This window comes from Dysidea avara, chromosome 1 (genome assembly GCF_963678975.1).
Source record: "Dysidea avara chromosome 1, odDysAvar1.4, whole genome shotgun sequence".
NCBI lineage: Eukaryota > Metazoa > Porifera > Demospongiae > Dictyoceratida > Dysideidae > Dysidea > Dysidea avara.
This window is the reverse complement of record NC_089272.1, coordinates 21,942,238-21,969,797: the sequence shown is the minus strand read 5'-3', so window position 1 is coordinate 21,969,797 and position 27,560 is coordinate 21,942,238. Positions and strand designations below refer to the sequence as shown.

The 27,560-nt window shown below is 37.0% G+C and overlaps 1 protein-coding gene across 1 annotated transcript in view; it reads right to left on the bottom strand.

Annotated features, from left to right (window-relative positions):
* The window catches only part of LOC136259196 (calcium permeable stress-gated cation channel 1-like), a 132,282-nt gene that overhangs the window by 20,557 nt on the left and 84,165 nt on the right, over nt 1-27,560 (bottom strand). The window contains exons 20-22 of the mRNA XM_066052678.1: nt 20,704-20,877; nt 12,966-13,093; nt 5,896-5,961 (exon numbers count right to left, since the gene is read on the bottom strand). Coding sequence (XP_065908750.1) covers nt 5,896-5,961; nt 12,966-13,093; nt 20,704-20,877 — 368 coding nt within the window. The remainder of the gene's footprint in view (nt 1-5,895; nt 5,962-12,965; nt 13,094-20,703; nt 20,878-27,560) is intronic.

The window sequence follows — 27,560 nt, the reverse complement described above, 5'->3', positions numbered from 1 at the left end:
GGCCTGTCCCTGTAACCTTGTTGTTAAGTTTACCAGTTTTGCTCATGAGTCCCATCCGTACATGTCTGAAATCAACTCAAATTGTTCTACCCACTCCTCAGATCTCTTGCTTTCCCCCTCTGTATCTGCTCCGACAGAAACATGTGCTGCAACCTTTGGATTACCTAATTACAAGGACTCAGACTTAAATGACTTATAGCTACAGTAATAAGGTATAACAGAAAAGGGGCCAAAGTAAGGTTAATGTCCAGAAGGAATGTAGGTAATGGCAGGCATTGAAATACTAGAATGTATTTGGAGGAAAGCCCAGGACCGTAGCGTGCGCCCCATATCACTTTTGTCTATTGGTACATATCGTATCTGTCACCATTAGCACGTTTATTAATATTTACTTGCCATTAACACAATTATCACCAGTATTAGCACCTGTCTTATGGCTTTCTCCCTTTAACATGTTTGGGGGTAATTAGGAGTCCATTGTGAGCTCCTACTCCTCCAGAGAAACTTTGTTCCTATCCCCAAACTAATTTCTACCAGATGATCTTATACTGAAACAAGGAGTAAACTCAAAGGTGATTAAACTTAAAGGTGTGTCTTCACATGATTACTATATAATAGCACTTGTATAGGAGTTTGAGTGTTTTACATCAGTTACTGGATTGGCTGTTCCTAAAGGAAAAAACTTTTGTGATTTTTGTTTATTTTACGCACTTCTGTAGTCATTGTTTAGTAGAGTATAACATATATGTTAATGTGAAGCTTTCATTGCTTTTAGGGTCTCTGTTCTTATACTGTCATGATGGACTCTTAAGCTTAATGTGATGACCAGCCTAGTAGCGTAGCCAGACATTTTTAATATATTAAGAAAAGATATTTATGCCCTGGAAATTGGCATGCAGCCGCTTAACCATGCAAATTGCCCATCTTCATATGGACATCACTATAGCATTTTAAAATGTGTTGTGCACTTATTTACTCTATGACTATAGTAACTGTGTGCAAGTTAATTAATATAACTGACTGCAAATTCTAGCTAACTATTGTCTCCTTAATGCATGCGTACAATACACAGCAGTGACTTACGTAATACCCGACTAGGAAGAAATTTAGATGAGGCACTCATAGTGCTCTATCATGTGATGACATGACTTTAACTGGAGTTGACAGACATCTGAACCGTCACCTGTAGAAGCATCTAACCCAGTACCCACACAGCTAATAGGTGCTAATATCTCTAGTTTGCCTAACCTCAATGCGAGTTTTGACCACGCCCAACATGAATCCAAATACACAATGTCCGCTGTACTAACAGTATGGGCTCAATGTCAATCTTTTCAATGTAGTCCTTGACACAATGCTGCTAACGCAGTTTATTTATAATAATGTGGTTGCGCCTCTATTTATTACCACCGATAAGTGGTACTACAATCAAATAACTTGTAGGGAAAACCTCTGGAAAAAGAAGAACTACATCTGTTAGCCTCTGGATGGCCTAAAGGAAAGCAATGCAAAGTTGACACAGGGTAGGTAGTGTAGCCATTCTTGTACAATTGTGGGTGTTATAAGTGACTGTTCATCAGTGGATTCAGCCCACATTCTTTAATTACTATCGGTAGCTGATGGTAGGGCAAAGAAGCTTGATGCCCGGGAAATGCCCCGGCTTTCCCAGGTTTGGCTACACCACTGGGACTCAGCAGCCCCAGGAACTCTGTGAGAATCCTTTATCGCTAGTAGGGTTGAGAGCTGTTGAAGCATGATATCTTGTGGAAGCCAGCTTACTGATTGTGGATCGCTAAGCAAGCCTGAAGAGGTTGTTGAGAAGTATGCTCTTGTCGTATCATAAGTCTGGCTTTGGGGTATACAATCACAAAAGAAATGATATCTATTCTAAAACAACCAAGCTGTGAAAAATTATATAGCTTCTCAAAAAAGTCAGGTGTGAAATCAAATGTTGTGACCAATAAATGGAGGAAATGATATTGATGCCAATCATTTTAAAATCACCTTTCTCTTAAAAACTGAGCATTAACATCATTACTGCTGTTTCTTGGCCAATACCTTTGATTTACAACTTTTATCACCAGAAATAATGAATTACTTCAATGAGAATGAAGCATGTCTCATATTTACACAAACAAAAATGAAGGGCAGCCTTAAGACTTTCTCTAAACAATTAACATGAGAAAAAACACTATAGACACTTCATAAAACAAGTCGAGAACATACATCTGTACGTAATGTGTAGTACAAAGTGATTTATTTGAGTTGCGCTTCCATAGCAGTGCATAGCAACATAATTACCAAATTATAAACTAGTTCATGAATTATGAAATGCACTAAATTGCAGTATTTACAAATCTAATTATCTAGCTGAAATAATAGCATAGCATTAATATAAACTTAATTACATACATACATTTATTGCCTATTTAGCTAGAATTTGGTACTACTAACTAGAATTGCACTGATAATTGGTTGAATAATCAGTAATAACTGATATTAGAAAATTTTGCAAATATTGGTATCGGCTACAAAGTGGAAATAACTAGCCGATTAACCGAAACTCATAATTACTCAGTCAAGGCAGTAATGAATATGTGACGGTAAAGAAAGTGGTAAATATTTATTTGTTGTAACCTTATATAATTTTTTTCGGCTTGTTTGTCTACAAAAAGTATGGTTGCAAGGCTATAGCAGGCTGTGTATATAACTGACCACCCACATAATTAGTCAATCTCTCCTCATAAGGGACACTACTAGAGAAGCTGGCTTAGCTGTTTATAACTACTTGGCTTCCTTCTCCATGAAAGGAATTAGTTGCAAAGCTGTAGCAGACTTGATTCAGGCTGCCCACACAATTAATTGTGACCGTATCTGCAAAAACCCAACACAATCCCGCAAGCCTAAATTTACAGTACAAAGCATTGAATACAATGGGTGAAATATTTGCGTATGGTTGAAAAATTCCGTAAAATTTGTGAGTGCCTTTTTCTTAGTGAAAGAAAGGACTAACAATAAAAACCTGGATATCATCTTATTCGCCTGCTCAAGAGGAGTTGGAAAATCTTTGTTTCACTGCAGTAGACCCAAGGATACACAAGCTATGAGCATTTTGTTTACATCACGTCAAAGCAATCGTATGCCTTCGATTTTTCTTCACGGATTTCTCATTTGTATGCGGTGAAGAAAGGTAAGTAAAAGACAAACTTACCCAGTAATCAATTCTTCTATTCATGGCGAACATGATGCTGAAAATTTCAGCTCCATATCTCAATCCGTTGGTAAGTTACAACTGTTTTTATATGTAAGCGCTTGTAATTTATTTTCCCTATACTTGCTGTACAAATCGATTTTTCTGTTGTTGCTACTTTGTAGGGTTGTACTCCCAAAGTTATTGGCATATGAGGCTGAAATTTGCCAAAGGGTACACTTGGCTAAGTAGATTATAAATATTTAATAAACAGGAATTTGAAAAATGCATGAGTGTGTCGGGTTTTCGCAGATTCGGTCACAATTATATTATCATTACAAATACAACGTACACACACAAATTTTAAGTGTTCTTCTAGTCCTCCCCTGTTCTGAAGAATATCAATTATAATATGCAGAAATGATCAATAAATAAGCTACAGCACTAGTTTTCACCTTAGCCCAATGCTTTTCAACTCGTAGGATGGCAAGGATAACAAAACGTTCTCCGTCTGAGTGGTTTTCATAGTGAAATCAACTCATGCATCCTAATCATGAGAGTATTGATCGATTCCCACAATCGAATTCAGCATCAACGTCTATATAATCACTGCCCAGTTGTAGACTGGCTACATTTCGTATGTAGCCTGGCTAGCTGGGCTACATACGAAATGTAGCCCAGATGGTTCCTTTGATCTGAGGTGTGAAAGTGTTACATATTCAATTATGGCCTGACACCTGGTGTAATTGACTGAAAATGTCTGGTTATTTTGCACACTGTGTTCTTATTAATCCCAGGTTTAATCTGTGCTGCAAATTTTGTTGCACGGTGGTTTTTTGCTCCATGATTATTGCACATGTGAGGATTTAAATATTCTATAATAGAGCAGTCAAGTCAGTCAAGTACATATTTGATAACAACATCATCCTTGCATTAAATATGACAGCTATTAAAGGCACTAGATGTGTGTAGTAATGTAGATTCTCTCATATTAGGAGACTCTGTATACACATGAAATTTGATCAGTTTTTCATGCGTGCACTGAAACGTTGACGGCATTACTCTGCAGAATGCAAAATTACATTATTTACAACAATCTTCATTATTATAAAACAAATCCATTACTGGATTAATAAAAAGTACATAAACTTGATGAAAAAACACAAAATTTTAAAAGGGGAATAGGGATCGCAGAAAAAAAGCCACGAAACAAGAAGGGATTGCTGGGGTAGTAACATACACCACAAATCCCTATTTTGACTCATCTCAAAATGATGAAGCATGTAAGTTAAAAAATATGACAGAGAGTCAATGTCAAAATGTGACCAAACCTGTGAAGACAGGACATGTGGGCACAATATACACCCCGTCACTCTACAGATAACATCTCAGTAACGAAACAGAATACTTGTATTCTGTAACTTGCATCATAAAGCCAATTACATGTCCACTATTGGCTGAAAATTTCATTGCCATAGCATTATGGTACAAAACATTATGACTATTTATGAGTGATGAAAATTTTAAAAGTGGCATGTGCCCACATGCCCTATTTTCGCAGGCCCAGTCACAAATAGGGAGTTGTGGTTTACATTACCACCCCAGCAATCCCTTCTTGTTTCATTGCTTCTTTCAGAAATTCCTCTTCTCCTTTTTAAAATTTTTAATTTTTTATTCATCTGCTGTAGTTGAGAATAAATCAGCAGAGAATTGTTTGATGATTGTGAACAGATCTCCAAGAATCCTACATATGTGACTGGATCTGTGAAAACCCGACACAATTGTGCAAACCTAAATTTACAGTATAAAGCATTGAATACATTGAGTGAAATACTTGCATATTATTGAAAAAATTCCATAGCTTTTTTTAAACACCTCTTTCTTAGTGAAGGAAGGGACCAACTAACAATAAAATCCCTAGATATCATCTTATTCGGCTGCTCAAGAGGAGTTGGAAAATTTTTGTTTCGTTGTAGTAGACCCAAGGATACGGAAGTTATGAGTGTTTGTTTATGTGATTGTGTCAGGTTTTTGCAGATCCGGTCACATATTCCCGCCAGGGCAATTCATGCAACCCTAACTTTACAATAGAACATATTGAATACACTGTGTAAATATGTGCAAATTAATACAATTTTTTTTGCAAATTATTGAGCAATTGGTTGCAATGAAGGAAGGTGTTTTGCCAAAGCAAGGGATGTTTGAAATCATTTTAGTGCCAGTGCTCTCAAAATATGACTGTTATTTTACCTTACCGTATTGTATGTGCAGCTCACTCCAGTCTTTCCTTTTCTTACCATTTTTGTCTTAGTGCAGAACCTTTATGACATTACTTAACAAGGAATAGATTTGCCTGTTCATGGGAATTTGAAGGTGTGAGACTGTATCTCTGCAGAATACACTACTGTCAGAAGTTGTGGTTTGCACCTGTAGTTTGTCTTCTCTCATATCACTGTACATATCTATATCAATCTTTCTATTGTTACCACTTTGCAGTGCTGTAGCTTTTAAAGCCTAGGGCTGAAACTTTGGTTGACTATACATTCATGATCAACCAAAGTTTCCATTGGCTATATATTCTTATAAATGGCATTTCTCTTTGCAAACCAGACTTTGATAATACCGTACATAACTCTGCACATTTATAATTAGTAATAACAATAGTTGTAGAGCATTCAGCAATTTAATGGCAACATTGTAACCACCTTAGCTAAAGCTTCTCCTTCAAACTCCTGATACCGTTCACTTTCTGATTTAAATATCACAACTTCCTGCACAAAACAAATAAAATTGATATGATAAAACATCCAGACCAAGCAATCTATTTACAGCAGTTATAGATTATTTACAGATGGCATCAAAAAATGGTAGTACTTAGTTCCTAATGGTGGAGTTAGAGTATAGCTTCAGAAAATAAGAGTAAAAAAGCCAGATTTTAATTCCATGTATAATTAAATTACATTCGCCTTTACATATTAAGTTGAGAAAACAGACTCTGACAAAAATAAATGGATGACTTACTGTATGAAGAAATAAATCATCAACACATTAGTATTATACAGTACAATAGTACTGTACTGTAATAGTAGGGATAATGAAGGTTTGTAATATCACCCCCAAAAAACTTCAGTTTTACTTCAAAATGGATTGGTGGTATTGGTTAAACATAACCAAGCCCAAGAATGCCTTCAGAGTGACCCCAAACCCTTCCAACAAGTTTCTGTGAAATTTTAAAATTTCTCCATCACTTAACTACTGACTAACTAATGCTTGCAGCCAATGACTTAACGCAATTTTTAATAACATGGCCTGATTTCTTTATTGATTAATTAATCGTGTATTGGGATAGGTAGCTTGAGCTGATGTTCATTGTTTGGCGTCGCTTTGGCCCAAGATGTGTTTTTTCACAAACCACAGCAGCTACAGTGCACATATCATGGACTTACCATAGTGTCCCATTTCTTTCTCCACCGCCTTGAAGGTATTGATTTGTGGTAATACAAGCTACCATATTTCCTCGAAAAATTGCCGTGGCTACTAATTTTTTCTCCATGTAGATATCTGTGGCATCTATACGAGGGTAGCTACTAATCGAGGGCGACGTTAATAACTCTCAGGCCCTGCCATCTGTGGCATCTATCAACTACTCACAACAACACTGCTGACAAATACAGCTACAGCTATTTGTGATATTGAAATGTAGTGTTTGTACAATCATAATATTGAATATTATTGTTGAACATCGAGTGTATACATATGTACGTAGTTCATTACAGTTGGCAATCAGCGGTCCAAATAGCTAGCTATACATCTAAACTTCAGTTGCGATCAGCACTGGGATGTGGAGTTAATAGTTTAACCAAGATTTATATACATGGTGGCTTTGAACAACGCTAACAATTTGAAACTCTTCCACCTCTCAATCACTGCACTATAACTGAATTGGATTCGCGTGACACAAGAGTTGTTAATTAAATCACGTGATCTAATGAATAAAATTGCATACAGTCATTGTCAACAAAATTAACCATGGTGTAGCCATGTAAATGAAAAACACTATTAACTGAATTGATGATATGAAGTCATTAATCTGAAGTTTCCTGGTCTTAGCTGCTTCTGAATCATCCTCCTCCTCATCAGTGATTACTTCATTTTCTCCAAGTTCGTCATCATCTGGCTCAGAGGCATCAGGAAATACGGTTCGAGGAAATACGGTTCGAGGAAATACGGTAACTTATGAGAATTGTCCACAAATTCTATAATATGTGGATAGATTACAGAAGTGCTTCCTGTACTGTTATTTCTTTGTAATACTGTGTAATGGGTAGAACATACGTACCAAAGTAGAATATCTGTTTGTTTCCCAGTAAAGAGCCGGGAAATTTAATCACACTTTCTGTGGTGACTGGATTGATTGCAGAGGCATTTCTTGCACTGTTCTTCATTTGTAATGTTGTATAATGGAGGTTGAACTGTAACAGTGTAGCTGGATTGCTTACCACTTTCTGGACTCTTTTAAGTTTGTTATACAGTGCAGTCCACTTACAACTTTGGCAGCCAATAATTTTTCCTTGGTTATTTCTCCACTTTACTGTACCATAAACATGAATTCTAGGAAATTGGTAACCAACCAAGCCACATTGCCCAATTACACAATACCAGACCTTCACATTTTCATGATTGTACAATCAAAATGTGACCAGATCTGCGAAAACCCAACACAATCGCACACGCCTAAATTTACAGTATAAAAGTTTAGTATACAATGGGTGAAGCATTTGTGTATCATTAAAAAATTCCGTAAATTTTTTGAATGCCTTTTTCTTAGTGAAGGAAGGGACTAACAATAAAAACCTGGATATCACCTTATCCAACTATTCAAAGGGAGTTTGGAAATCTTTGTTTCATTGTGGTAGACCCAATGATACACCAGTTGTAGGCAATTGTTTACATCACGTCAAAGCAATTGTAGGTGATCAACCTTTCTTCACAGTTTTTCACCTTCATACACATTAAAAAGGGTGATAAAGGACAAACTTACCCAGTAATCAATTACCCTACTCATGACAAACACAATGAAACTCTGTATGTAATTCTGCTCGTAAGTTACAACTATTTTAGTAAGCATCTGTAATTTATTTCCCTTTTACTTGCTGTACAAATCAATTTTTCTGTTGCTGCTACTTTGTAGGGCTGTAATTCCAAAAGTTATTGGCATATGAGGCTGAAACGTTTCCACAGGGTACACTTGGCTAATTGAACTATATATCTATATATAAAGCTGAAAAGCCGTCTGTCTGACCGTCTGTCCGATGGCGTCCAACAATTTTCTTGCCAGCTGATGCACGTATCAAAGCATTTTTTGTGCCAAACTAAGCGCTCATCATCTAAGAATTACCTCGCTTTTAAATGAAGCTTCTAACTGCCGTCATTCGTCATTTACAGCGCAATTAGTGCAAGGGTGCAGACAAAAAATTTGCTCGAATTCTTTCTGTAACCCGCATGCAATCACAAGTAAACACCTATTCAATTCAACTTAAGCATGCCTTTATAAACAACTTATAGGCTCAAGCAAGCCAAAGATCACATTTGGTCAAATCGGTAGAGCATTCAACTTGCGAGTGTTCAGTCCCCAGATCGAATCCCAGTAATAGCATGGCCTCTTTCTTTTTGGTTAGGACTTTTTTTTGCTTCAATAACCTTTTTGGTTATAAGTTTTTTTGTTTCAACAACTTTTTTGTTGCAACTTTGAATTCTGTTTAGGCAACCTTTTTGGCTACACCTTTTTTCTGTTACATGTACTGCACTTGTATGCCATACCATACCATTATTCTCTCACTAGACACCTGTTTCAAGTGTTTTTGTCCTTGCAATCAACGTAGTTTTTTTACTTTACTAAGGAAGGTGTTGAGGTGATGACAAGATATTTATTACATTATATAGGCTAGCATTAATTGCTTCAGTGCTTTGGCCCATTTTTGTTTTACTTTATTGTTAGCTAAGTTAAGTAATTGTAGTCTCAATATCCAGTTTGTTAGGTTAGGTAATGCAAAGGCTGCAGCACATGTTGCTGTCATACCTTCAGTGCTGGCCACTAAAGCTTTAATAAGACTTTAAGTATACAGAAATTAATAGTGCAACTAATGGCATGTAAGGAATGCACAGGTATCAGTCACAACAATCTATTACCTTACTTGAATGCATAACATGTGAAACTGCTGCACCATACCAGTGTTGTAGGGCAACGTACACTGATGCTATATGCTACATTATGTACAAATTCATTTCTTTTTTAGTCAGTAAGTCAAATGTCATGTAGAATCTGAAATGGTATCATTACCTGTATGGCCCGACAGTCACTATTAACATTCTACACCTTTGTGGTAAACATGATGGGATAATATAAGGCTTAGCTTAGAGCTACACCCAGCTCACATTCTTTAAAAGTGACATCAATATCACCATACATCCTACATAGTTACATGAATGGCACTGATGTTTAATGCTTGGTTCCCATTACTTAGTTAATGTGGAGATGGCTCTGCACTTAACACACACAGAGTATGGCAAGTGCTGCACTGTAAAGCAGGTACTACAACAGTATGTACAAATTCATGTCAGTATCAGCATGCATAATAGGACAGGTACTACTATTAGCACCATTTGTACCTGTATGGCAAACACTATAGGTAAACACAATATACTACAGTTTGATTCTGAACATTATTGGTGCAACAATTTCTGAATGTGTGCCTTGAAGCATAATCACGTTAAGTTAAAGTACAGACAAGTGATGTTTTATACTTTGCTTTCCAATGCTGTGTAGGAATTTTTGTCATTAGATATAGCAACATGATTAAACGTAGTGTAAAGTGCATGATATTGTAAGCAGTCCTGCACAGTAGGGCAGGTACCAGTGCTAGTATTTAATAAACAGAAGTTCAAAAAACTTGTAATTGTGTCAGGTTTTCACAGATCTGGTCAAACATATCTGGCATATCAGTATCAAGATACAACTAGAGTATTGTGATATTCATGAAGTGAAAACCGCTGCACACCTGTACAACCATCAACGTACATCCATAAATTTCAATCGTCACTTTAAATTTAATATAGTTTTATCTACCAGAAGTCATCATTTATCACTCAGTAAACAATCAATTCTCGTCGTTATTCATTCTTTATCAATACTGACTTTCTGTGGAATTCCATATCATTATACATTCTCAATGACTCCACCCCCAAATCTTTCCGGCATTCTTTATACTGTTATATGTGTGTTAATTGATGTTTTGTATCTCTGCTTTTGTTTGTTTTTGTGTATTTTGTATTTAGTGTAGTTTTGTTAATTTCTTTGTTTCTTTGTTGTTTTTGTAATGATATATTTTGGGTTGACACCTTGTACAGGCTTTGCCTTTTGTGTATGCCTTCCCTCGTGGTAAAATTGATAATAATAATAATAACTATTTGTAACACGCATGGTGTTTCACTACTGTTTTGATGTGGATTTTTTCCGATAACTCCATGATTACTTTAAACCACAAAAGGTTTCCACTACGATGGTTACTCCATGCATATTGCTACTCATTCCTTTAAGCAGTTGATCCTGTACTACAGGCATGAATTTTCAAAAAGTCATGCATAACTCCCTTGTTCTTCACCTGATCTTTATGGAAATTGGACTGTGACTGTGCTATAATATTGTCTCACTACTCTCTAAATTTGAAATAAATTGAACACAACACACGTGAGTTATAATGATTCTAAAAGAAGATAAATGTAATGAAAATATACTGTAAGATGAATTTTGCAATGTATTAATTTTCACTGATGACTGGGTGCATTAGTCCAAATTTGGAAAAAGTTTAAATACTTAGAGTGAAACAGCGTTTCCTTAGTTTCTGTACAATATACAGTTTTCTGTTGTATGCCCACACTGGCTGCCTCATGACTGTCTTGATCATACAGTATAGTGGTAATGTATAGTAGGAATCGCTTAAAGAACATGGGGTCCCAGCCATTACAATCACCAAAAAACTATGTAAAGTTACTTGAATGCACACATACATATGTAGGTGTTACTCCATAGTCCTCACCCGTGCATTCAACATGCTATAGATAGCAAATGAGGACTATTAGAACTTCAAATGCTTTGTTTGGTACAAAAAAAAATCTTCAATAGATACACCAACCCAGTAAGAAGATTGTTGTATGCCAAGAAGTGCACATGGTTGAATGGAGTTTCAGCATTATCATAAAATCACTAGTATATTAAAAATTATAAATTTAAAAATTAAGTAGGAATCCAGCAATAAAAAGTAGTGAAACAAGAGAAGAACGATGGTAGCTATTACAGAATAGCACGGTGGGAAATCCCTACTTTGGCATGATATAGCCATTATTTTGTATTCAATGCCAAAGTAGAAATCTCCCACCGAGCTATGCTGTAATAGCTACCATCGTTCTTCTCTTGTTTCACTGCTTTTTATCACTTGGATTCCTACTTTATTTTTAAATTTACAATTTTTAATATACTAGTTTGTTTAGTTTTTTTTGTTAAGGCATACAGCTAGCTAGCTATAAATATGTGACTGTACTATTAGGGTGACTGCTGTGTTAGAGTAGCTCGAGGCAGCCTGCAAGATGTACGCTTGCCCAAAAAGGGGCGGGGTTTCGATCGATTATAGAGTATGTCAAGTCAGCCTTCCAAATTGAAAGTGTGTGGTCACTGAAATACAGCTAGTGCAAAAGGGGTGTGTCATTGTGGTTTCAATCGATAGATCGATAATGCGTAGAATGGGCGTGATCTTGTGACCTATTGTGAAGCTATCTAGTACCAGTACCTCCGTACAGTACCCTCCGTCATAGATTATATCAGTAAGAATATAATCTATTCCTCTGTACAGTAGCGTAGTCTAAGCGCCTTAAATAATCTTGTGGTGTCTATTATGCTGCTTAAAGAAAGTGTTGATATGGAAATTAATGCCTCGATATGGTTTCGTTGGATGAAGAAGACAAGCAGCCTGATTGAAGATAAAAGAAAAGAAAAGACAAGGCACAGAGGGCACACACTTGTCGGAACCCCAAAAGGCACATCCCACTGGTGAGTTTGTTATTGTTGCGTAAAATGGTGGCTGTGCACTGCTTTGTTTGGCCTCTAGGCTTGTGACTGTGGTCAGTCAGTCAGGCAGTCAGTCTAAAATTCAAAGTTTTGGCAATCTTTAAAATTCTGTATCCAGCCACCTGTAAGCGTTTTGTTGTATTTAATGCTGTTTTATGTATTATATGGACTAGTACTATTCCGTAAAGGTGATTTTCGTCTTGTAAGATATCTCTAGGATGATTTTTAAAGGCAGGGTTTTGGGCGGCGCTCAAAAATTTCACATGGATTCCTACTTAAACGGTACGACTGTACCGTTTGATACAATGGACGTGAGAACTTCGTCTAATATATATATACACAACCTCAAGGGCCACACTTTGCCTAATATATACACATGACCTCAAGGGCCACATGTACAAGGGCAAGAGCATAATGAAAACCGTATCAATGATTTGCGTACGTGAAACAATTGTATCATGGTAAGTTGTGCAACCACGTAGAAATGTTGAAATACACACTATAGTTCTCAACCATAACTTAAAAATTTTAAAAAAAAAACGTGTATGTACTAAGTACATGTCTATGGTTAATTTCTAAGAGTGTAGTAGTTATCTGTCCAAATTGATGAGAATCATACATTTTAAATTAAATGACATACAAATATTCAAACACCTTTCCAAATCTCCATCTAATGGTTGGCATCAAGTAAGAAAACCAATCAAGAAACATTGAACAGATCCACATTAACAAAGCAATTGTGAATATTACTATCATAAAAACACTCTTTGGATTGACATCACCTAAGACAGAAAATGGACATGACAAAAATGTATACATACATTACAAAAACAACTATTTTTGTATCAAGAACCATTATAGCGATTCATAGCAGTCGTATTTTTGTAAAAATCACATACCTACGCGTAGATAAACTACAGAGCAGCAGTTCCTATTACATTCGCATTTGGTTTAGTTGTGTTCTTTAAGTAGAGCATTTCCGTTACTATTAGTAGTGCTGAGCGATAGTAAAAATTTTACTATCACAATAAATATAGCGATAGTGAATACTATCCCGATAGTTTATAAAACACTTTGCTCTTAACAAAGCTATGATTTGCAGTCATATAGAAAGTTATTTTGCATGCACAGGACATTTGTTAATTAACTGCATGGGTGGCTGATAAATATGGACTTTTGGTAAAGCTTTTACAGGCCACTCCTTTGTAAGAAAGCTGGTAATACCAACTGTAAAACAGTATATAAGGGTTGTTAATACCATTTTAATGCAGATCTGAGCTTATCATAACTATTGCGATAGTGATATCCCTACTATCGCGATAACGATAGTGATTTACTATCGCGATGTATCGCACTATCGATACTATTGCTCAGCCCTGTTGCATTTGCGGTACAACTGCACTGTTTTTTTGGCTTACTGCAGAGTTTATGGATTACTGAACTAACAAATAGATCACTACAGTGGATGGTTCAACAGCTACAATTGAACTGTGATGATGCATGTACCAGGTGAGCAATCATATAGTTATCTATTATGTATGTGTGTTCCTACTGCAAGTACTGTACGATTTATTGTTTGAGAGGGTCTATGGTGACCAGCCAGGAAAGTCTACACAAGCTGCTGCCAAAGGAGTTACATCAAGCTGGATTGAAAACTACCATATACACAAACATTAAGAAACTACTTCTACAATATATTTAAGTCCAATAATCAATTGGTGCACTGACAGGGCTTTAATGTCTACAAGGCAACTGGGTTAACTATCAAGTACTGCTCAGTTTTATAAATACACATATATTGCTTATTTTTCACTTGATACTCACTAGTGGACCTATACACCTGTACTCATACAAATAATCACTAATGAGTTGGAGGATGTCTTCCAAGGTGATTTTTGGATTTTGTAAAAAAAAAAACATGGGCGGTCTCTATTGTGAACCCACTATCGTGGTTTGCCTATCATCTTTGGCTAAGCCTGCATTGTATTGTTGTAGTGCGATGAAGGTATGTACTGCCATATACTCCATTTTATTAATAATGCATTTACATTGTGGCTATGTTCCATTCTGTTTACATTTCTGCCAGCCTTTTAACCCTTTATTACCGAAGTTTTTTTTACAAAACCGCAAGTGTGAAAACTTTTATGGCTTGTGTGAACTGTGTGCGATACAAGTGGACCCCACTCATTAATTAACTCATCAAGCTACATACAGTTTGATAGCCATCTCTCTCTTCTACCAACACAGCTAGAATACTTACAGATCACACACACAACTCACGCGCTATGAAGCGAAGAAAGCGTATCTTCTCCGTATCGCCATGGCATTGAAAGATGGGCGCCGCCATATTACTAATCAATGCGATGACATCACACTATTTATTTTTAGAATCCTTATCACGTGGGAAATGGAGTAATTCTAACTAAAGCCTCCTAGTAGCAGGGAGAAGGCGAACATGGAGTTTTAAACAGGTATTATTGTTTTGTATACGCTATTTTATATTGCCAAGTGCCATAACTTTCCCATGCTTCTTCCTATCGCCGAACGGTAAACTTCATTAGAAGCGCCAGGTCCTTCTGAGCAGTTTGGTAGCAATTTCAGCTTCGTAGCCCCTAGGCAAAAGGAGTTATAGCTCCGTTTATAAAGGGCATTCGTTATGGCAATATATTAGCCATTCGATAATAATAATTGTTATACCATGCCAAAGTAGGGATTTCCCACTGAGCTATACTGTAATAGCTACCATTGTTCATCACTTGTTTCACTACTTTTTATCGCTTGGATTCCTACTTCATTTTTAAATTTATAATTTTTTAATATATTAGTTTGTTTAGTTTTTTGATAAAGCATACAGCTAGCTATAAACATGTGACTGTTCTATTAGGGTGACTGCTGTATTAGAGTATCTCGAGTCAGGCTGTAAAGATGTGTGCTTGCCCCAAAAAGGGGTGTGGTCATCATGGTTTCGATCGATTCATAGTATTAGACTAGATAATCTTGAATCTGAGCTCGAATCAACCTACCAACTTGAAGGTGTGTGGTCACAAATAGAGCTAGTGTAAAAGGGGTGTGGTAATCATGGTCTCGATTGATAGATCGATAATACGTAGAATAAAGAATGGGCGTGATGTTGTGACCTACAGTGGAGTACTGGTACCTCCGTACTCTGCTCCGTACAGTAGCGTAGTCCAAGCACCTTAAATAATTTTGTGGCGTCTATTATGCTACTTAAAGAAAGTGTTGATATGGAAAATTGATGCTTCAATATGGTTTCGTTGGATGAAGAAGAAGACAAGCAGTTTGATTGAAGATAAAAGAAAAGCACAAGGTGTACACTTGTCGGAACCTCAAAAGGCACATCCCACCAGTGAGTTTGTTGTTGTGGCATAAAATGGTAACCATGCGCTGCTTTGTTTGGGCTCTAGGTTTGCGACTGTGGTCAGTGAGTGAGTGAGTGAGGCAGACAAAATTTCGAGTTTTAACAATTTTTTAAAAAATTCTACATTTGGCCGCCAGTAAACATTTTCTAGTTTTTAACACTACATTTGATGCTAGATGGACTAATATTATTCCGTAAAAGTGATTTTTGTCATGTAAGAAGTTTCTAAGCTGGTTTTTAAAAGGTGATATTTTTGGCAGCGCGCATCATTTCAGGGGGATTCCTACTTAAACAGTACGGTAGTACTGTTTGATACAGTAGCTGTATGCTATAACAAAAACTAAACAAACCGAAATTATTAATTAGGCTGGGATCCAAGCAATAAAAAGTAGTGAAACAAGAGATGAATGATGGCATTACAGCACAACTCGATGAGAAAGTCCCTACTTTGGCATTTAACAAAATATAGTACTGTAATTGGTATAACGTGCCAATTTTCTCACAGAGCTATGCTGTAATAGCATCATTCATATCTTGTTTTACTACTTTTTATTGCTGGGATCCCTACTTCTATTTTAAATTAAATAATTCTAGTTATTCTTAGTACTGGGTTGTATAATCAAACAGTATGGTAGTACCATTTAAGTAGGAATCGTCCTAAACAATTCATCAAAATTCTGCCTTTGAAAATCATCCTAGAGATATCTTACATCACGAAAATCACTTTTACAGAATAGTATTAGTCCATATACTACATACAGCATTAAATATAACAAAACGCAAGTGGCCGAATATAGAATTTTTTTAAAAAATAGCTGGAATTTTAGTCTCACTGCCTCACTGCCTCACTACAGCTACAAGGCTAGAGGCCAAATGAAGTAGCACACAGCCACCATTTTATGCCACAATAATAAACTCACCAGTGGGATGTGCCTTTAGGGGTTCCAACGAGTGTAGGCCCTCTGCGCTTTGTCTTTTATCTTTCAATCAGGCTGCTTGTCTTCTTCATCCAACAAAACCATACCGAGGCGATAATTTTTGTATCAACATTTTCTATCAGAGCATATTTAGATGCTACAGAATTATTTCAGAGCTGTATTTCAGAAGTGCTTCAGTCCCAGTACTGCTATAAGAGGTATACTAGCTAGATATATGCAACTTCACAATTGGAATCCCATTCACGATAAGTTCGCGACCACGGTCATCAAATAAAGATCTAGGCAGACTAGTAGCAATAGAGGGAGACCACACCTCTTAACAGTCAAGCTATTTATTTAACAGTAAAGAAGATGACCTCACTCCTTATTGATCTAGCTAGCTGCACATCCCTTGGCTGACTAGAGATACTCTAATACAACAGTCACTCTAATACAACAGTCATGTGTGATATTCTAATAGAATAGTCACAAATTGCACTGTAACTCTAGCTGTGCTCCAACAACAAAACTAAACTAACTAGTATTTAAAAAAAAAAATATTGTTAACTTAAAAATGAAGTACAGATCTACGCAATAAAATGTAGTGAAACAAGAAATGAATGATCATATTACAGCATGGCTCGGTGGGAAAGTCCCAACTTTGGCACATTAGCTATATTTGTTCAACACCAAAGTAGGGACTTCCCACCGAGCTATATGTATGCTACAATACCATCATACATCTCTTACTAGGTGTACCGAAGCAAAATGCGCTTGATACTAAGACGATTGTCATGTGCTATTGTGTGAATATACTTAAATTTGAACATTACTAATGATCAAGGATGTAGTAATCACATCATTACACTAGTATATTAAAAATTATAAATTTAATAATAAAGTAGGATTCCAAGTGATAAAAAGTAGTGAAACAAGAGATGAACAATGGTAGCTATTACAGTATATAGCTCAGTGGGAATCCTACTTTGGCACTGAACACAAAATAATAGTTATATCATGCCAAAGTAGGGATTTCCCACTGAGCTATACTGTAATAGCTACCACTGTTCATCTCTTGTTTCACTACTATTTATCGCTTGGATTCCTACTTCATTTTTTAAATTTATAATATTTAATACACTAGTTTGTTTAATTTTTTTGATAAAGCACACAGCTAGCTATAAACATGTGACTGTTCTATTACGGTGACTGCTGTATTAGAGTATCTCGAGTCAGCCTGCAAAGATGTGTGCTTGCTAGGGATGAGCGATACTGCCATTTTAGTATCACGATCGATACTAAAGCCACTATTCATGATACTGAATAGTTCACGATACTTACAAATAAGTCAATCATAGCTGGTGCTACATAGCATATTGCTCAGCATTCCTGCAGGAAGTCCTTATAGGTGATAGCAAACTAGCCACTATCATCATTGTTTACAGTAACAGTTATTGTAACACATGCTTTGAGGTTGTTATGGTGTTCACACCTCTCTGCAGGGGAAACCAGATGGGTGTACTTAATCATTTACAAGGATTCTTAGCCTAGTACTGCATAACAATGGATTTTCAATGGCAATAATGTACAGGCATGGTATCACGATAGTTAATAACAAAATATCGCGATATCGATACTTTCAAAATATCGCTAAAACGGTAGTATCGCTCAGCCCTAGTGCTTGCTCAAAAAGGGGTGTGGTCATTGTGGTTTCAATCAATTCATGGTATTAGACTACAGTATCTTGAATCAGCCCAACTTGAAGGTGTGTGGTCACAAATACAGCTAGTGTAAAAGGGGCATGGTCATTGTGGTCTCGATCGATAGATTGATAATACAGTACATAGAATAAAGAATGGGCTTGATGTTGTGACCTATCGTGGAGTACCAGTACCTCTGTACAGTAGCGTAGTCTAAGCAGCTTAAATAATTTTGTGGCGTCTATTATGCTGCTTAAAGAAAGTGTTGATATGGAAAATTAACGCCTTGATATGCTTTTGTTGGATGAAGAAGAAGACAAGCAGCCTGACTGAAGATAAAAGAAGTAAAGACAAGACGCACAGGGTGTACACTCATCAGAACCCCAAAAGGCACATCCCACCGGTGAGTTTGTTGTTGTGGCGTAAAATGGTGACCATGCGCTGCTTTGTTTGGGCTCTAGGCTTGCGACTGTGGTCAGTGAGTGAGACGAAATTTCGAGTTTTGATGATTTTAAAAAAATCTATATCCGGCCGCCAGTAAGCGTTTTCTTGTTTTTAACGTTACATTTGATGCTAATATTATTCCGTAAAGGTGATTTTCGTTGTGTAAGAAGTTTCTAAGCTGGTTTTTAAAAGGCGATATTTTTGGCGGCACACATCATTTTGGGGGATTCCTACTTAAACAGTACCTGTTTGATACCAACAAAGACATGATTTGACTATTGATGTGCACGCATAATTTCTTCAATGGTGTGTGGCACTAAGATCTAGCTATAATGCTGGTGACCTTACATCAAAAAAGAGTGACTGATGTCATAGTTTTTATAATGTATTTGTGCAGTGGAATTTCTGCACATCTGTGCAGACGGATTATCAAGATGCATGTGTCTAGTTACAGGCGCTACACATGCATTAATCTACACAGTCCTCATAAAGGTGGCGTATCAAGATGTGTCCCATTACAACCATGCACAAAAGAGATTAGTTTTGAGTTGCAGACAAATGCCACAATTTGGATGTACTCTATACTTCATTTGGATGATGTTGCATGAACTAACTAACATAAAGTGTCTGAGTGTGGTATGAGGATTGGTTTACCAATAATTGGTGCATCACCACCATGAGCTATATTCTAATTCATACTTGCATTTGTCACACACAGTGGTTTATATTTAGTTAGATCATGTTGTCTATTACAATAACTGAATTTTCGTGTGTCTTCTATTAGGGTAGCTAAACTAATAGAGCTTCTAAAAGTTTCAGCTGTCCCTGTAGAGTTAACCAAGGAGGGAAAATGTGTCTCCCTACACATTGAAGAGTGCAATAGCAACTTCATGATCTTGTCCACGATTTGTTACCTGGTAAGGTAGATGTATGTTCTATTAGAGTAGTTGAACGTACTTGTCCGTTCAGTTCCTTGCTTACAATAAAGTCGCTGTAGCTTTGTCTAGCGTACAGTGGTGTAGGCCTCGAGATTTGTAGTGGACAGTGCAGCAGAGTGCAGAGTGTGCATTGCTGGCAAGTATTCCTTCTGTAGTCTCTGTCAAGTAGCCTGATAGGAATGATCATCACTCGTAGACTTTCCACACCCACTACGGAAGTCTTATAACTGGTGGGTGTGTTTGCCGGATGATAGCGTACACACCAGATCACATGATCAATTTTGCTGATGTGATTGGTTAAATCATGAAAAAGTGATTAATCCCATCTCATTGTAAGCTTTCAAACTATGACACTATCTGTTTTTCATTAGCAACGTGTGTATACCGGAACGCCGTATACGTGTATCGTAAACTTATAATAGCTATTGACAGTGATAAGTATCTCGCAACCAAGGTTAGCACGTAATGATAGACACAAAAACCACCTTATGACACATTGATTTAGATGGGTAGATGGCCTAGTAGGTTTGAAGCTAATCAGGGGGAAAACCTGGGAGGAGTTTGTGTTCGAAATTTTTATGGTCTTGATTTTTACGTTTCTCATTCTGTCATCCACAGGGGAAAGAAACATCTAGTGTAGGTTGGGATGGGGAAGGCTGGTTACACGATGAGGGTCTCCAGAAAGTTTTGGACAAATTCGTGTCTTCCTCAATTTGTTATTCATAGTAACTTAATGCACGTAGCTAGTAACACAGTTTCACCTGCTTTGTGTTTCAAGTGTGCAAGGTTACTCATAAACTCACCACACTCTTACATTCCATGTGGTAAAAAGAAACTGTCCATAATTGCATGACTGATTGCACAGCCTTAACATACCTTCAAATGTACACCTTACCCTATATACCACACTAATAGAAGGTTACCAATGTTAGAATATACATAATTACATCATAATTACATAATAAAAATACAAATACTGTAATACTAAAACACAACTATTGAATAGTTACATACCTAATCTCAGCACAAGGTAACAAAGAATGCAGATTTGCAGCAAAAAAGCACCCATCATTACAAAATTAACAGCATTGCGATGAAGAGTTTGACGTCCACGGAGTGAGGTTGGATGGTGAACATAGTAAATGTTATACTTGTCCACATAATACTTAAGAATGAAGTACAACAACCCTATTAACAAGAAACCAACTCATGACAGTTATAGTTACTTTATACGTATGGTACACATAAAATGTAACGTTTTGTAGTTATAAATGCTTAGAACATACATAGGTGCTTTGTAGTTGCAATTAAACGTGTTAATTGCTTTTAATTTTACGTGATAGTTTACGTGTAGCTTGTTTTCATAATTACAACATAATCATGAAGTTGTACACAGCTACGTATATACAATCGTAAAAGGTTTTATGCATGTTCGTTCACATAGTTAACAGCAAAATACAAAAACTAAACTGTTTGCAGCTATGCGCATTTCCCTTGCATGTTTCGGTCGTACTATAAACCCTGTATTTTATGTAACCATGTGCAAATTTTATTATTTGTCTTTTTACAGGTTGCTACACTGAAGTTGCTGGTTGCTATCTTCACAAATGTACCTAATATTTCTTAAACAGGTCGTCACACTGCAATCGCCATCTTCTAAAAGCATTATATGTACGTAGTACCCTAGCTACATATATGCAAGTTTTCACTTTATTATTAAATTTATTACGAGGATAAGTATTTACATATCCATAATTTAAATGCTTCTGATCTATGGTGGGCATCATTACATTCTAAGAAATAACCTGCAGGTATAAATAACACAACCACAATAAATAGCATCAACAATTATGCATTTGGTGAATGCATATACAGTAAGTACTATGGCTAGCCAAATCAATGCAATGTACAGTAAATAATTACATATCTACATACATGATTGTGTTTACAAAACCACGTATGTAGCAAATTACACTTGTAGTACAGTTGTGAGTACATAGGATTGTAGGAATTTTACAACTACAGAAATACTACATTATGACTACAAAACGTTGCCTTATTTTTGACCCACACTGTACATTTACATACTTGTACAGAAGCACTAACACAACATTCAGAAATAATAGGGATCATTACAATGTAAACCAAAATAGCCAAGCTATGAAAAAAAGCCATTTCTGGACCACCGCATTTGATTCAAACCCTTTTCACCCTGGGAGCTGCACTTTTTTTTCACAGCTTGAATGTTTAAATTAAAATCACCTTTGATTTCATCTTTTTCACTCTGCCTTTCTTGGGGGGGGGGGGGGGGGGGGGGGTCGCACCCTTTTTTTCACAGCTTGGCTGTTCTAGATTAGATATCACTTCTTTTTATAATTGCATCTATATTTACTTAATTTTCTTTTCTTTATTAAGATAAAGATATGCATTTGACAATGTGTAAACTTTTTTGTAATTTTGTAAGTCTCTACAGGGTGATTTGTAATGTAGCTGAACTCACAGACTGGATTCTCTATATGGTGACTTGATTGTAGCTGATATTTACAGCTAGGGTGACTTGTTACAACTGTTTGATTGTAGCTGATCTCTGTTTGCAGCTGAAATTTCTACAGGGTGACTTGTTTGTGGCTGAACTCTTTATATGTGACCGGATCTGCAAAAACCCAACACAATCACGCATTGTTCAAATTCTTGTTTATTAAATATTTATAATCTATTTAGCCAAGTGTACTCTCTGGCAAAGTTTCAGCCTCATACACCAATAACTTTTTAGGAGTTACAGCCCTACAAAGTAGCAACACAGATTTGTACAGCAAGTATAGGGACAATAAATTATAGGTGCATACAAAAACGGTTGTAACTTACCACCGAATTGAGGTACGGAGCTACAATTTTCATCATCGTTTTTGCCATAAACAGGGAAATCAATTATTGGGTAAGTTTTCCTTTACTCACCCTTCTTCATTGCATACAAAGGCAAAATTCGTGAATAAAAATCGATTGTGTACAATCATTTCGATGTGACGTAAACAAATGCTCATAACTTCCGTATCCTAGGGTCTACTGCAACAAAACAAAGGTTTTCCAGGCTAATAAGATGATATCCAGGGTTTATTGTTAATCCCTTCCTTCACTAAGAAAGAGGTGTTCAAAAATGTACAGAACTTTTCAATAATACGCAAGTACTTCACCCAATATATTCAATGCTTTATACTGTAAATTTAGGCTTGTGCCATTGTGTCGTAGTTGGTTTTCATATGAAGAACTCTTCTAAACCATTGAAAGGTTATTCTATGATGACTATACACTGACTTTTAGCTCATCCCTATAAGCAGTTTGCCTAGTAGGCTAAACAATTTTTATTGATTGCACAATTACTGTTGGATTTGGTACCATGGTCTTAATCTTGGATTTCTTTCAGATCACCAAAGGCACTCCTATGATAGTTAGTCCAACCATAGATAATAGACACCCCATACTGGATTGGAAACTTCTAAGCACCACCTAATCTATCCATGCTTCGCACCCCAGTATACTATACACAGTACCGGTAGTGGATTTTTTAAACACATGTTTTGCTTACTGGTGAGTAGAAGGTGCACCACTATGGAATATAAGGTTTGGCCTATTCATAGTGGATGTACTGATGTGTATTAACTAGAAGATTGACAAGTGTGAAAGGTTGATATGAGAGGCGGGATTTGTGAACTTGACTAAGCTGGAGCGAATAGACCATGAAACCCATATCGGTACACGTAGAGTTAGTAACTAATAAGCATCAGCCTTAACCCTTCGAGGACCAAAGCCCAATATATTGGGCGCAAGTACATGGGCTGGTATAAGCTGTTATAACTACTTATCAGTACACAGTAGAAAGAATTCGTTAACACCACGATACTCACTATGAAATTCTTGACAAAATCACACCAAGTATCGCTTTGTTTGAAGAGAATCTCCATTGCTAGGCTGCCAAGAAAAAGTAACACTTTCATTATCGTATGCCATTACTCTACACCTGCTTTGATCGGCCACATCTCGATAATACTTCGTCCTAGCGCATCAAACTAAATGCCATTAGACTCAGCACGTGATGATGATTCAATTTGTATACAAAAGATCACGTGACTACCTAATGAATTCATGATAAAGAAATAATGAAGCGGACGTTCAATGGACATGACATCGCCCATTCATCGCTTCATATCACAAGTACTGTTTTGTGTAGAACAAAACTGTTTTGATATTATTGTTGTGCAGTGTTGGGCAAGTTACTTTTTAAAAGTAACTAGTTACATATTACATATTACTTGCAACTGAACTATTTAGTTACAGTTACATATTACCCATAAAATAAAGTAACCATAATAATATTACATATTGTATTACTTTGTGTCCACAGCCTTAAACTGTCACGTGTGAAACTACCACCTTATCACGTGACATGATTTCGTTGTTGGGCAATGTGCAAATCTTGGTTATAAGTAAGAAGCTGGTGAATAAGCTTCATTCAGTAGGCTTCAATACTTTGTTGTGGCTAGGAATTACTCAGTGGATTACTAACGAGATTAGTAACTTCGTTACTTGTAGTAATAATATTACGTAATATTAGACTCGTTACAGTAACTACATTACTTAGGTAACGCGTTATATTTGTAAGTAAAGTAACTTGAGTTATATTACCTGATTTTATAGCGTATTTCGTTATATTACTTAGGTACCATAAAAGTAATAATATATATTACGTAATGCGTTACATAAGTAACGCGTTACTCCCAACACTGTTGTTGTGTATGAAATTACCATTAAGTCAACACCAAACAATACTCAGTCTTTGTTTTACAGAAGACTACTGCCTTCCTTATAACACAAAGTCACGCATTCCTCCATACTTGAAAATTAATTCGGTCCTTGAAGGGTTAATTAATTAATTAATTAATTAAACTACACTTGTTCAACCCACCATTTTTACAAACATGTACAAATACTTTTTATACGGAAAACACCTATACCAGTAGTAGGCCAATCACCACTCAAGAAACAATCTACTAAACTTACTAGTTAAAACAACAGAACTGTATCCAGACAGTAAAACAGAATCTTTGAATGAAAAAGAGTGCTTCAAAACTTCAGGCGCAAGACACAGATAGTCACATAGGTTTGTGTGGGCACTATACGTGTGCTTCCAATCCAGGTAGGGGTGTCTATTGTCTATTGTCTATGGTCTAACTACATAGCATTGATTTTTGTCGAAGTGGTTTACCCAGTAGGTATGACAGAAAAGTTCATCATTCAAATAATTAGTCATAACTCACTGAATCTTAATCGGATTTCCAACAAAATTGGTACACCCTATACTAAAATTAACATTAAAATTCAGCTTGATTTTTTATGGTGGATTTTGTAAAGTGCGCAAAAAAAAAGAAGTATGGTTCCTAGCCTGTAATTGCTATTGGAAAATCAATACATTAGGCCTTCATCTAAAAAATGAAAAATCACTCAAGAAGGGGGAGGGAGGCAAAATATTTCTGGTGCATTCTCAGTTACTGAAAATGTAAAATGCCACTCCAGAAAATTTTAACTCTCTTAAGATATTTAGTGCCCACTGTAAAAAAAATTTCTACCGTATTTACCTATTTACAGCATGGCATGAAACATGACAAGCGAAACCTTAGATGTTGAAATGGATCAGACTGAGACTGAGAGTTTAATAGAAAGCCAACCCTCATTATATTTCAGAAGGCTCAGTCTCGCATATCAATGGTGTTAGGCCTGGTTTCCTCGAGTTACAGCCAGTTAGTCATTTAAAATATTAGGATACAAAACATGTGCGCTGCTGCGCATGCATGAAGCATCCATATAAAATTTGCCACGCTTTCACACCTTTGGCCTTTTTTCTAGCTCGCTAGTATAGTCATTTGTGTTTCTTGTCAAGGTTATTGATTAATCGTTACAATGTCTGGAGACAGCTCTAGCCAACTTGCTTTTATCCAAGATGCTCTACTGAGGATGGAAGGTCAACTGTCGACAGTCTGTACTGACGTGGAGAATTTGAAGCGCACTCGCTCTCAAGAGCAGGGGGCACAGCTTCCTGGGGAACAACAAGTACCTGGCACGGCACAAAGTGCCGCCAATTCGCCGTAACAGGCGTCGATGACAACGTGGTTACAAGGCTGTCTTGGAGGACCAAATGGAACTCGAAGATGAATGGGACGCCAACTCAGTCGATACCAAGGCGGATCGCCCAAAGGGTGAAAAGCTTCGCTAACTAAAGTCGAAAAGGAAACAGGGGACTTCCTGCGTAGGCATTCAATACCCTGGATAATGAAGATTGCAAAGATATCCGGAGGAAATTTATTGTACCAGATACATCATTTACTATGCCGCCTCGCCTTGATAAAGTCATGGCTGCGGAGTGCTCAAAGAGTACAAAATCCACAGACCACACACTTTCCAGGACCACACACTTTCCAGGATTGAAGTGCTCTTCTTAGATGCTGTGGGCCCACTGACTGGGCTGATTGATAAACAAAGGGAATGAGATTTCCATTGAAGATGTGGAGGCTGCAGTGAAGGCTGCACTTACCCTCATGGGGAATGCCTCTTCCCATTGTAACGTAGAAAGAAGGACCCTTGTGCTTGAAGAATACAACAAAGACTTAGTCAAGACTCGGAGCTCTACTCATCAGCAGCTACTACCCTATTTGGGCCATCTTTTCCTGAAAAGGCAGTGGAACACCTCAAGCAACTTCACACTCTCAGGCAGGCTCGAGGTACACCCAAAACTACTCAGGGCTTTAATAAACCTCTTCAGTGCTATTCCAGTACACAGAGGGGAGGTAGAACCGGCACTCTTCAAAGGCGCCACATGACACAGCCCTACTCAAGAGGAAGCAATAGACATTATCAAGTCATCAGACCAAGTCTGACTAACTCCAGTACAAATGACTAAATTCCTGTGCACAAACTTATTTAACAACATCAAAGAACTTGTGAATCACTTAGTTGTTCACCTTAATTTTGCAAAGCCACAGATAGCACAGCTGTCTTAAGGGCAGGGAGGTACATCAAAAGAACTCAAATTATTGTTCACGGATAGCACAGCTGTCTTGAGCTGGTGGGCAGATTAATTCACTTCTGTAATTCTACAAGACAGGCAAAGAGTAGTTGAGGCAACCCAAGGTTGTCAAATGGTCATTGTCAACTTACCAGATGTACTAGTCCTCACTGTACTCCAAAGAGCAACCTAATCTTGTTGCAGGAGGGGAGTTGTACATGTTGCATAGATCCTTCACCCACCTAGGATCTATGGTATTGTCAATGCTACTGATCCTCATCTCGTAAGAGTTTTAGTGGCACTGAACTCTATCTGGTTCCTAAAAGGTATATAGGCCAGTTGAGACCAATATTATTATCAACCTGAAAACAAGATTGAAGGAATGGGCTGGAGTCTGTACTTCCAGACAAAGGCCATGGAAACACTGGGGAAGCTGTTGAGGGTGTATGACTGGTTGACAATGGGGGAGCTCAATGTTCAATGTCCCATTACACCCAGATTACTAACCATTTCCCCTGTTTGTCTCTCAACCTTCCCTGGGGTTATGATGTCATTGGACAGTTTCTCAGAAATTTGTGGAGTCTGCATGTTAAATAACAGGTTCTGTGACTGTGACCTATACAAATATAATATTAATGGCTGTGGACCCTATCCAGGGATATCGCTCAGATAGCAGAGCACATTTCAGGGGTAAGCAACTATAGGTAATACAAAGTCTAGAATTTGGATGAACCAGATCTAGACAAACTAGAGGACTTTATCCCAAATGACTTAATTTGGGGCCCTCTAGGTGCAGATTCACACATCTTCCAAGTTC